The 12,787-nt window shown below is 39.7% G+C and overlaps 1 protein-coding gene across 3 annotated transcripts in view; it reads right to left on the bottom strand.

The window, feature by feature from the left end:
- The window catches only part of RPTOR (regulatory associated protein of MTOR complex 1), a 538,471-nt gene that overhangs the window by 11,909 nt on the left and 513,775 nt on the right, over positions 1 to 12,787 (bottom strand). For all 3 annotated transcript variants that reach the window (XM_060251925.1, XM_060251924.1, XM_060251923.1), the window contains 2 exons: positions 6,257 to 6,384; positions 4,674 to 4,760 (listed from right to left, as the gene is read on the bottom strand). In XM_060251925.1, the coding sequence (XP_060107908.1) occupies positions 4,674 to 4,760; positions 6,257 to 6,384 (215 nt within the window). The remainder of the gene's footprint in view (positions 1 to 4,673; positions 4,761 to 6,256; positions 6,385 to 12,787) is intronic.

Below are 12,787 nucleotides of genomic sequence, written 5' to 3' on the forward strand. Positions count from 1 at the left end.
TGAGGGAAAGGCACTGGGGAATCTGTAAACGAACTGGGTTTGAGACCCACTGCTACACAATGCGAACAAAAGTTTGTCACTATACTAAAACTGATTAATATTACAGATGCTTCCCAAATTTAGTGGCTGAAGCAGCTGTATAGTGACAAAGCAAGCCAGATTTTAAAGGAGAAAATTTAACAGCACACCCTGGTTGTTCTATGAGACTACCATATACTATATATTTTATTGCTGCAAAAGTTACCAGTGCTATCTGTGAGAGAAAAGACAATCAGTGAAGGTTAGTCTAATTCAGAAAGCCTTAGGGTGCAGTTCAAATAAGCTGCCTGAACTACTTGACAAAACACAACAAATGTATCAAAAGAATCCATCTACATGAGGCAGTATTGGTATTTATCAATCTAAATTCTAACCATAGCAACATCGTGTCTTAGATTCTGGCTGAAATCAGAAATATCTGCCAACAGCTATGGATTTCTTTAGCAGAATTGTTATAATTAGGAGTAACTTGCTATGTCTCAGAGGGATGCTATTCCTGGAATTGTTTTAACCATCCTGAGATACATGAAGGAAAGAACGCTTCAGAGCATCTTTAGCTCATGCACACTTTCCTTGTTGCAGCTGCTGCTGCTTCAAAGTCTTTTCTTTTCCTGCAGAACAAGAGCTACATGCAAAGTGGAACGAGAGACATCCTTTGACAATAATAATAAAAGAACCAAGCTGAAGACAGTATCAGCAGTTCCCCCATTCCAGACCATTCAAAACTCTGAGGTTGCAACTGACCTTCAGAGTGCTGGTTTTGTTATAAAGAGAAGTACCGAGATTAGACATTTATCCATAGCTATTCTCCACTTCACTTCTAGGGACATTAATCTCTTTGCAAAGCTTTTACTGACCTTTGAAATGAACAAAGATCACCATTCATGGCATTATTCTCACAGGGTGGCAAGTCCATGTTATGTAGGTTCTTAATATTAACATATCAGTACAAACTTTTATCACCTAGTAATAAGTATAATGCTGAAGTCCTAAACTATGTCATCTTTCCTTGATCAGAACCACTGAGTTGGCTTGGATGTGGGCCTAGAAATTATTTTACATATTCAGATGGAATTTGCACAAGAGGTTGTAACCAGTGTTCCCTCTAAGCTGAGTTAGCATGAGCTAGCTCACAGATTTTTCACCTCCAGCTCACACATTTTTTGTCTTAGCTCAGGAAGGATGACCCTAGAATACATTAATTTATGCAGGAGCTCACAACTTTAATGCCAGTAGCTCCCAAAGCAGAATTTTTGCGCATAAGGCTCCAGAGCTTAGAGGGAACATTGGTTGTAACCTAGCCAGGCTAATGTTATGAGGGCCCATTATTCCCACTAGGCAATGCTCAGGCTGCTGGATTACAGCAGGCTACCAGCCTCAACTGTATTTATTTAACAGATTTACAGTGCAATCCTGAACAGTTATATCCTTCTAAGTCCATTAAAGACAATGGTCTTAGCACGGCATAACTCTGTTTATGATCATACTTGTATATCCCACCATTCCTCCAAGAAGCTCAAGTGGATTCATAATGCTCCAGATGACCTCCCATGCAGCCAGACCTAGATGTGCTTTGCTTAAATAATATGGTTGTATTAAGTGATTTTGGACCATGCACATCTACAGTTGCAGAGCACTTCCTTTTTGATCTCTACAACTGCAGAGCACTTCCTTTTGAAGAAAAAGAAAACGAACTACAAGCTGCTGAAATGACATGGGAGTCCACCCAAACATTTTTCCTGTAAGATTCTGGCCTCTTTCAGCAATCTGGTGAGTAGAATTGTTGGAAAGATATGTCAGAGAGAAATGATGTATGATCCTGTTAGATAATGACAGCTAAGGTTCATTAAGGATAAATAGCAGAGAAATGCTACAAGGAATATAAAACTAATACAGGAAAGAGCAGCTCATCTCACACGTTGAACCACTTCAACCCCTTTCCAGGAAAAAAATAAAACCCCTAACATTTGCTACCCATCTGCAATGGAGGGAAAGTGTTGCATCTCAAAGAATTCCATTAACTTTCATTTTTATATACAAGGCAGAGCCTCTCTCAAAACAAACTGTGGCTTAGCAGCAATAAATTATATGCTGCTGTCCTTTGAATGGGACAGTAAACAAACAATGCTCCCACACCATATTTACAAAGCGCGAGAAATGGATTTATATACAGAAAAACTGCTAGATGAAGAAATAATCCTGCATACCAATAAACCCAGAACATGCAGTGAAATCCTACCCCACCCCCACCCCTTTCAGTATTTTATCCCTTTATAGCAAGTCTTGCTTCACCCAGTTATCCACCTCCTTTTTACTCCACAGACATTAAGGGATATTTTCCTAATTATGTTTAGAACGCTGCATCCTCTGGTGTTTCAAAGTGGGGGAGTCAATACCCTCATGAAGCAGCAGCAGGCAGCTGCCAGCAATTGAGTGGATTATTTGGTGGCTTGTCCCAGTCCAGGCCATCTTTAACTGACCAGAACATGGAGTGCTCACACACAGGCCCAACCTAACATCATAAAGGAAGGCAGTCATACTGTGCAATCCCATTTGTGTCAGTCGGCAATGTGCAGGGTGAAACAATGGGTGCGACCACGTGAGCAATTTGGTCCGACATAGCCACCCCTCCCCCCTTGGTTAAATGGGTGCGATCACACGCACACATCTGGCTTCCATGCCCCGCTTGTCCTTACCTCATGCTACAACTCCCAGATGGATTAAATAAAAATCCTGTGTGGATTAAATAAAAATCCTGTATGGATTAAATAAAAATTCCGGGGAAGTGCGTCCATGATGGGTTTCCAGGTGTCTGATTGCCCCGGAACACTATGGAAATGCATGAACAGTGCAATTGCTCCACTCAGTTTCCGTTCTTCCCCTCCCCCTCCAACCCCACTCCAAGAAGCACTTGTGCACATGCACAGCAGGACTTTAAAAACCCAAACCCATTCCCCATTGGTCCATTGTTGTGGCACATTAGCCATGTGAACAGCTGACCACAGGCCTGTGCCCCTTTGATGCTTGCTGAGCGCCTGCTGTCTAATTGTGGCAGGGTGGCGCAAACTCAAATGGCTTTTCCAGAAGCGAGACGTTGCCACTGCAATCTGCCCATCAGATCCCACACAATGTTTTTGTAGGCCTTTTTCTTCTCTGTGGTAATACAAATAATAATGTTCAAATGTAAATCTGAACATTTAAATTTAAAAAAAAAATCTTTGTAAGATTTGTAAGTTTATTACTGTTGTACACCACCCTGAGCACTGTTTTCAGGGGATGGTGGCTTAAAAGTAGAATTTAATAAATAAACTATAGTGCCTCACTTTTCTATTTGTCTGAATGGCTCCCATTCTAAAATGTGATCTACAGAATTTTTAATTTTGAGAGGTTCAAATTGTTTGTCCTGACTGATTTTTTTTTTTTGGAGTTTAAACTTTTTATTAATTAAAAACAAAAATACATTCCAACAAACATCAACTATAATACTAATAACCATAGAATCTACCTTACAAGCCATCCTGTTATGAATATAATATGCAGAGTGTATTTCTAATATAAAGCAAAAGTTAAATACTTATCCGGTAATTTACACAATGTTTTTTGTTCAGATTGTACATAAGCAAAAAAGTGAAACCATTTCTCTACAAACATGTTTTTATCTAGACCTTTATCTGATGCTTCAGAATTTTTTATGGTAGTAGCCAGCTTATCCATTACTACTAGGTCCCAAATTTTTAGAAACCAATTACGTTTAGAAGGCAAGACAGGGGCTTTCCAATGGTGAGCTATTAATAATTTTGCGGCTAAAATAAGCATTGAAGCCAATTCATGTTTATGCTTAGGCATTTCCCCATTTTTCCAAAGGTTAAGCAAAATGGAGTCGGGGGTGAAGGGCACTTTGTGATCAATTATACGTTCAACAGTGGGCAAAATTTTCCTCCAGAATTCCATCACAACAGGGCATTCCCACCAGCAATGAATAAATGAGCCCTGGAAGCCACACCCTCTCCAGCATTTGGCATCTTTTGATCTTTTGGCGTAGAAAATCTGTAGCGGTGTCAGGTACCATCTGGAGAAAATTTTAAAGTTTTGTAGCCTCAAATTCAATATGGGGGTATGAAATAAATAAGATGACCAGAGTTTAGACCAACATTCTAAACTGATAGTAGTCCCACAATCCTTGTTCCAAGCCTTCATAATTGAGCTGTCTAAAGGCATGTTTAAATTACTTAGTTCTTTATAGATAACAGCAGTCTTTCCTTTCATTTTGGGTATCGGGTCCATTATGGCTTCTTCAAATGCTTTCAAAGGTCTATTTAATTGAGACAAAATACTTGGGTTGTGCAATAAATGATGTAACTGATTGTATTGCAACCAGTCCCTGAATTTGAAGAGCCTTGCTCTTAGGAACAAGGCTACTCATTTCTTTTCCTACTTCCTCCAAACACAGGCCAGAAGCTTTGGAGAAGAAGTCAATTGCTGAGCAGAAATGCCAGAGTGAAAAGCTCAGACCTTATTGCTGTTTAAATACCAAAGCTAGATTTTTAAACAAGAGAGTGCAAAATAATATTTTGACAGGAAAATGTCACATAAATATTCAGAGGCCCTTGTTCCTTTCCATATTTTTTTTTTACCTGACAGTCATGATGTTGCCTTCAGGATGTTTCTGCAAATATGCTTTTACCACCCAGGCTGTGTGCTCTCGATAGGTCATGACACGGCTAGAAAAGAAGAAGAGGGGGAACTGTGAGACACAGCTGGGAAGAATCCAGAAACTGCTCTGCAATCAGCCAAGGGAAACCAGCTCCATGCTGGGACTAGTTTCCCAGTTAAGTACAGTTGCAAGTCTTTGGAACCAAAGATGGAAACTACATATCGGCCTCCCATCTTGCAGCTACACATTTCAGCAGATATCCTATTGTGTTTCTGACTAGATATAGTATGGGACAAAATAACAGCTTAGTAGAAAAAGTAAAAATTCCTTTTTGTGTGTGTGTAAAAGTTAAAAGTAGTGACTTCTGGAAAACCTATGCCTACCTTTAGTGCTGACTTCAGTAACTTTGAATTTCAGAAAGGAGGGGGAAAATCTGTGAAATATTCTTAGACTTCTTTAAACTGGAAAAAAGACTCCTGTTTATAGCCCCAAATGGATTTTAAAATGAAGTCATCACCTCCTTATAGAATGTTTCCAGGTCACAACCTTTTGATCAAGCAGCTGAGACATAAAGAGTTTGGTAGGTTAATTCCCAACCAACTTACGTAAATTTACAAAAATGTTAAAATGGAAGTTTATAGTGATGATTGAACAGCTTTAGTCTGAGGGAGCATATGGAAGAAACTGAGCTCTGTAGATTATTAACTCAGTCTCAGAGTCATCAAGTCATAGATGTGCTTTGCACTTCATTCAAAGACTCATCAATTAAGGCAATGTTAGAATAACTTCTCTGGTTAATTTTGACAGGAGAGGCGATCCCTTTATTACCATGCTTCATCACTGCACATACCAGGCACCTTAAGACCTGGTATGTGCAGTGATGAAACATGGTAATAAAGGAAGATCAGCATCTAATATAAAAGTTACACAGAATGGTTCTTCTCACAAAGTTTTATAGAAAGGTTTTGCAGTGATGTGGGGAAAATCACTTAACCTATGGAAATTATTTTGAAGTACTGCATTTTTTTCTGAGACTTAAAAAGGAAGCATTCAATATCCTTTCCACATTATGGACTGGATCCAGTGCTTTGCACACTTCACACACAAAACCCCCCGATAATGACTCTTCTCCCCCACCAGCTATATTTAGCCACTTCTCGGAAAATTTATTCCCATGGTCAAAGGGCTCACATGCTGCATTGGACAGCAGATGGCACTGGGGAGGGGGAAGGGATCAAAACCACTTTCACTGCCCTTTTCTTCCAGCAGAATTGCGCTGAAACAAGAGATGTAAAGGGCAATTTCATCCCCTTCCTACTGTAGCTGGTGGGTCTCATATCAGCTTTCCCAGCTGGACGAGGGGAATGCAGGAAAGATCCACAACTGTTAACACCTTCTGATCGCTGGATCTAACACTACATTTTCCAAGTGTTGTAATTCCTAAAAATAATGCAGTAAAGGGTACCCAAGGTAGTTAGGTTCCTAGGTTTGGGGGAACTGACTAACAGCAAATGTAAGGATCAACCATACTTGTCAACCACAGAGTTCAGAGGGATCTCTTACCATTCACTGAGAGCCATCCGCCTGTCATAAACACGGACAGAACCATCGCCTAGACCTGCTACAATGAGTGAGCGGTGAGAATCACAGGACAGACTGGTGACACAGCTGTCAGCTCCTGTTGGAATATCCTAGTAAAGAAAAACACACAAGCCAAGGCTGAAACGGCAAAAACCCTCTAAAAGTTTAGAACACAACTCAATTTAATTTTTTTAAGCAGGGACTGAACATTCTAAGACCCCATGATCTGGGGGAAAAAAATGGCTGTGGCAGCCGTAACAGACAAGCTTAGGTTTCAAGCTGAAGCACACTATCTATAGCAGCAAATTATAGTTATGTAGATGCAATTCTGGGAATATGAAAAGTTGTAAATAAGGAAGTAGAATGGGAACTAAATCATAGAACATGTTTGTGCAGGTCTAAGGAAAAGAAAAACCCAAGGACACCAGATGGATTTCCAGTAAAAAGTTCCGGAACTATATTAATTGGATCTTTCAGATGATTTCATTGCCAATGTGTCTTCAGAAAGGTTTTACAGCAGTGTGGTGGAAACTGCACGATGCACCAAATATATGCCCAAACTGTGCTCATTGCATGTTATTATCCTCCACTTGAAGTGATTTAAAAGGATCCTCCAGTAGTGGATGTAATATGTTTCTCTGTTGCGGCCATGTCTAGCTGGGTCAGTTAGGTTTAGTTAAAAGCACTATCTTCCTTAAAACTCTTGATGCCCTGAGCCCAGCATACCTTAAGGAACGCCTTCTCCCATTATCTAGGGGGGTTCTACTTTGTAATCCATCCATCCATTAAGCAGAACTGCTAGGACATTGGATGAAGTTGTTTTAGTGATAGTTACGAGTGCTATAGAACTGTGTCCCGGGGAGTCCCACCAGGGCCCTTCATTAATTTACGTTGGTTGGTAAGTGAACAATGTCTCCTTACTCTGATTACTGCTGTTTTTATAATTTACATGCTGAGGGTCTGTATAGTTAACATTTTACTGCTCTTGTTTGGCTTTATATTTATGATCTACTGACATTTCTGTATGTTGTGCATAGCCTTGGGTAATTTTTAACTGGGAAGATAGGTAATAAATGTCTATCATTATCATTTTGGAAGGTACTTCAAGAGAGGCTACTGAGCAAATTATGTTCCAGCAATATCCCTCTATCTCAGTGAAAGTAAGCAAGAAACAATTGTTGGCCTCCTTTATAGAAGCCAAATGCTATGTAAACTCATGTTTTGGGTAATGTTAAGACATGACCACTCCTGCCATGTTTTAGGGCTTGTTACATTTTACTTCCCCCCATACATGGAAATAATGGTAAGAGTAATATGGCCTGCTTTTCACATATACACACCATGAAATGGTGACTTAAATCCCTTAGGTATATGTATCAAGTGCCTATTAGCTTCCCAATGTACATATCTGGGCAGTAATTCATCTCTGGATTAATTTCAGCATTTGAAAAGGTAGTGTGTGAAGTGGGCCTTCATTCTGAAGGAAAAAAAGATGCTCATTATCCACTTAAAATACTTAATTAGCTTAAATACATGTCCCAAAGGAGTTCCCTTCCTGACCTCCATAAACCATAGTCATCCTGTAGTGGCCATAAATGCTGCCCGGGAGAACAGGATGGATGGATAGAAATAAATTAAACAAAGACAAAAACACACACACACAAGATTTCCCTGGAGACAAATTATTCTGTACTTGCTGAAAATATACCATGGGTAGCTAATGGGCTTATGTGGGAAATCCAAACATATATAAAATGGGGACAGATGAAACATGTTACTGACAGCTGCAGCTCTTCTAAAAAAATGCCTACTAAAGGAATGCATCAGCAAAGCAATAGCTCTTCCTTGGGCATTGAACCAAACCACAAATACCACAAAAGCAGTTTCAATATGCCTTGAAGAACAAATGCTGAAAAAGAAACTGACATCATCATAACCTAGGGCTTTCCTGCATGGGTGTTTGCTGCTGGTTCAGGCTCCATACTGCTTTCGTTTATCTCGATTTCCATATGCGTTATTGTGCCTTTAGTTTTTGCTTTGTTTTTTCTGATTTCCTCCCAGGTTTTTTTCCCATTCTTTTGAAACCACATTAACCTTGATGCTTTTCTGAAAGCCAATTCTGAATTGGCTTTTTCCTCATATGTAATGTCTCTGTCAGTTTTCTTTGTCCCACTCACTCCCACTGATCTTCAGCCTCTTTTTCAAAGATTGGACTATTGTCATCATCAAAGCACGACATCTCCTCCTCCTTGAAGACAAGCATTTTAAATGACAGTTTAAGCAAGTTCTCTGAACTCCCAGCTTTCATTTTTTTAAAGTTTCTAACCACTTTCCTCATGGAGATATGTCCCTTGCCTTACATCCTTGGGTGCTGTGATGGCACTGATGATGACAGCATCCTCCTTGTTTATTTAAACCACATGCAGGAGAAAATAAACTGACCCTACAACTGTGAAAATGTAGAAGGAGGGCGGGCAGATGTGCAGAAGAACCATGCCCAGCCCAATTCCAATGCTTGTAGATTGACTCTTAAGAAAATCAAGAGTAAGTCGAGCATGCAGAAAAGTCCCCACTGAGCAGGCAGACCCAATCAGCTAGCAAAGTGGTAGCTCTTCAAAGGGAACAGTGAGTGCAGATAGCCTTTCTACTTCTCGTTTTTGCATGGCACTTTGCCAATGATTACAGGATGACGTAGTCTGCCTTCAACTTCAGTGCCCTGTATACCTCTCTGGAGAGAAGAAAAGGTCATTACAGAAAGTGATTGCTTTTAAATGTTGAAGGTTGTTCCACTTTGACACTGCCTCTTTCCCCAAAACTTGCAGCAGACAGCACTGTAGCCCTTTAAAATTTCTTTAGGGCAGATAACGCTTCTTCATCTTTATATGGAAGGCAAGCCAAGTAATATGGGTAAAATGAAACACAGCAAGGTCAGATCAAGGTCAGACCAGAATCTCAGATTCCTGAATCTGATAGGCTGCTCCAAGATTTGACGCTGCATGTGTTCATGCTTTGCAGAAGAATGGCTAGAATGGAAAACAAAGGACTGCATACTTTTTCACAGAACAGCTTTCAAAAGTAATAAAGGCAAAGAGCTAGGTTGATGCGTTGTTGGAAAGACATCCGATAATGTTATTATAAGGCTGCAGCTCTCCCCTCTTTATCTGCTAAGTATAAAAGAACTGCTTGGAATAATAAAAGTGCAGCTGTGAAAAAGAAAAACAGTTTCAATTAAGCAGCCAAAAAAACCCGAGCAACATTTTCAAACTAGGATAACAATCAGAGCCGGCTCTGCAGAATTGTGTTAGCTAATTTCACACCTCCTTCCTATTTTTGCTCCTCCAAGCCTATCCACCTTCTCTGGTTGTTATTTTTTGCATTTGCTTGATGAAAATATTAGATTAACTGTTTGCTGAAGACACCTACCCAGAATTGCCAGATTTTCGCTCAGATGGGCTCTAGTTGCATAAAAAAAAACTTCCCACAATAAATAGAAGCACACATCTCTAAAACACGAACACAGTGTTGTTAGTCTTCCTAACAGGCCACATTATGCAGTGCAGACCACAGATCAGATTAGAAACAATAAACAAGCCAATACTAAATCATTTAAAACAACAGAACTACCCAACCCATCAACCATCAGACAATTGCACTGATAAAATGAAAGCAAGCCACCTCCACTGTTAAGCCCAAATCTATCAGCTCTCACTTGATGCCAGAATCCCATGGAATAAAAAGTCTTAAATTGGACAAGCGAATACTGACCCTGGAAGGGTATGATTTGAAGCTTGGGTGGCATGCCTTTGTATGATACGGCAAAGCAGAAAATCATAAATATTTTAAAAATCATATTATAAGAAAATCACTACTGTCTGTGTGGGAGAGAACGAGAAACAAAATATTTAATAAAATCCCCACTTGGGTCTCACCAATAGAAGCTTTTACCCAACCTAATTTACGAACAGAGGGAAAGGTATTGTCTTATGGGGAATTATTAAATAATGAATTTGCATTAAAAACTAATGAGGAATTGAGAGAACTAAATATTAACTTGGATTGGTGGACTAGGGCACAACTGGATTCAAGATATACAAAAGATAAAGCAGTGGGTTTTGAGAAAGAACAATCATCATTTGATATGATAATTGGAGGTCAGAATGAAAAATTAATTAGGAAAACCTATACCTTTGTGCTACAAATGAAAATGGAGAATGAGATAATAAAAGAATCCACGATAAAGTGGGCACAAAATTTAGGCCATAATATTCACTTGCATCAGTGGAATCAAATCTGGTCCACTAACATAAAAATGACAAAAGATGTAACACTCAAAGGAAACATATACAAAAATGTTCTTTAGGTGGCATGTAACACCAGTCAAACTATCCAAAATGTATAAGGGGGTCTCTGAACTATGTTGGAAATGCAAATAAAGGACGGATTGTTCTACCATATGTGGTGGACATGCAGGAAGGCCAAGAGATATTGGGCTATAGTTCATGAAATCATTCAAAAAATATTGGACTATGGTTCATGAAATCATTAAAAAAATTACAATATTGGAATTCCATTTAAACCTGAATTCTTTTTATTGAATATGATGTTAGATGTAACTGACAAGAGGGTGAAACATATATGTCTACACTTGACAACTGCAGCAAGAATTCAATACGCAAAGACTCGGAAAAAACCAGATATGCCAACGAGACCAGAACTAATTATGAAGTTTCTGGAGACTGCAGAGATGTGCTCACAGACCTACTGACGGAAGATAGTAAAAAAAAAATTAAAAGAAATATGGTCACCTTTCTATGTATGGCTTGAAAAATACAATAATAATGTAATGTAGTTGATATAAGCTGAACAGTGCAAAGACTCAGGATTTGTTTGTTGAGAGCTGGAAAAACGTAAAGGGAAACCTAGCTAACATATGGGGAAATGTGTAAGGTTATAGTTATAATTTTGAATGTGGTTTTTTTGTGTTCTTGTTTTTTGTTTTCCTTTCTTTATGTTGTTTTATTTTTAAATTTCTGTTATTATAAAATCTTAATAAATTGTTAAACCACAAAAGACTTGTTGGCACCTCAATAAGGTTGCCAGGTCCGACACAAGAAATATCTGGAGACTTTGGGGGGTGCAGCCAGGAGGAAGGGTGTGACAAGCACAACTGAACTCTGAAGGGAGTTCTGGCCATCACATTTAAAGGAACTGCAAGCCTTTTAAATGCCTTCCCTCCATTTGGAAATAGTGAAGGAAAGGGGCACCTTCTTTTGGGGCTCATAGAATTGGACCCCTGGTCCAATGTTTTTGAAACTCGGGGGTGGTTTTAAGGAGAGGCACCAGATGCTATGTTGAAAATTTGGTGCCTCTATCTCAAAACACAGCCCCCCCCAGAGCCCCAGATACCCATGTATCAATTTTCCATGATACCCTATGGGAATCGGTCTCTATAAAGTATAATGGAGTGCCCAGCAGACATTTTCCTTCCCCCTTGCTTTCTGATAACCCTGAAGTGGGGGGAGGGCCTCCAACTACCCCCAACTGTGAATTAGACAACACTGAAAACCACCGGGACACCGGCATAGTGCAAATTGTTAAATACTTAAATGACATATTCTATTAATTTAATAGAATATAGTTTTGAATATATGTAAGTTGTCTTTAAGAGTTATTCACTCACATACCTTCAGTGTTATCTAACCCAACTGGGGATTGGCATCCCTACACCACAATGGCTAAGAAAAAACCTTACAGAGAAGGGAATCCCACAATTCCAGAAAGCTTTTGATAAAGTTCCTCATCAAAGGCTCCTTAGAAAGCTTGAGAGTCATGGAGTAAAAGGACAGGTCCTCTTGTGGATCAAAAACTGGCTGAGTAATAGGAAGCAGAGAGTGAGTATAAATGGGCAGTCTTCGCAGTGGAGGACGGTAAGCAGTGGGGTGCCGCAGGGCTCGGTACTGGGTCCCATGCTCTTTAACTTGTTCATAAATGATTTAGAGTTGAGAGTGAGCAGTGAAGTGGCCAAGTTTGCGGATGACACAAAATTGTTCAGGGTGGTGAGAACCAGAGAGGATTGTGAGGAACTCCAAAGGGATCTGTTGAGGCTGGGTGAGTGGGCGTCAACGTGGCAGATGCGGTTCAATGTGGCCAAGTGCAAAGTAATGCACATTGGGGCCAAGAATCCCAGCTACAAATACAAGTTGATGGGGTGTGAACTGGCAGAGACTGACCATGAGAAAGATCTTGGTGTCGTGGTAGATAATTCACTGAAAATGTCAAGACAGTGTGCGTTTGCAATAAAAAAGGCCAATGCCATGCTGGGAATTATTAGGAAGGGAATTGAAAACAAATCAGCCAGTATCATAATGCCCCTGTATAAATCGATGGTGCGGTCTCATTTGGAGTACTGTGTGCAGTTCTGGTCGCCGCACCTCAAAAAAGGATATTATAGCATTGGAGAAAGTCCAGAAAAGGGCAACTAGAATGATTAAAGGGCTGGAACACTTTCCCTAT

This window comes from Heteronotia binoei, chromosome 13, assembly GCF_032191835.1.
Source record: "Heteronotia binoei isolate CCM8104 ecotype False Entrance Well chromosome 13, APGP_CSIRO_Hbin_v1, whole genome shotgun sequence".
Lineage (NCBI taxonomy): Eukaryota > Metazoa > Chordata > Lepidosauria > Squamata > Gekkonidae > Heteronotia > Heteronotia binoei.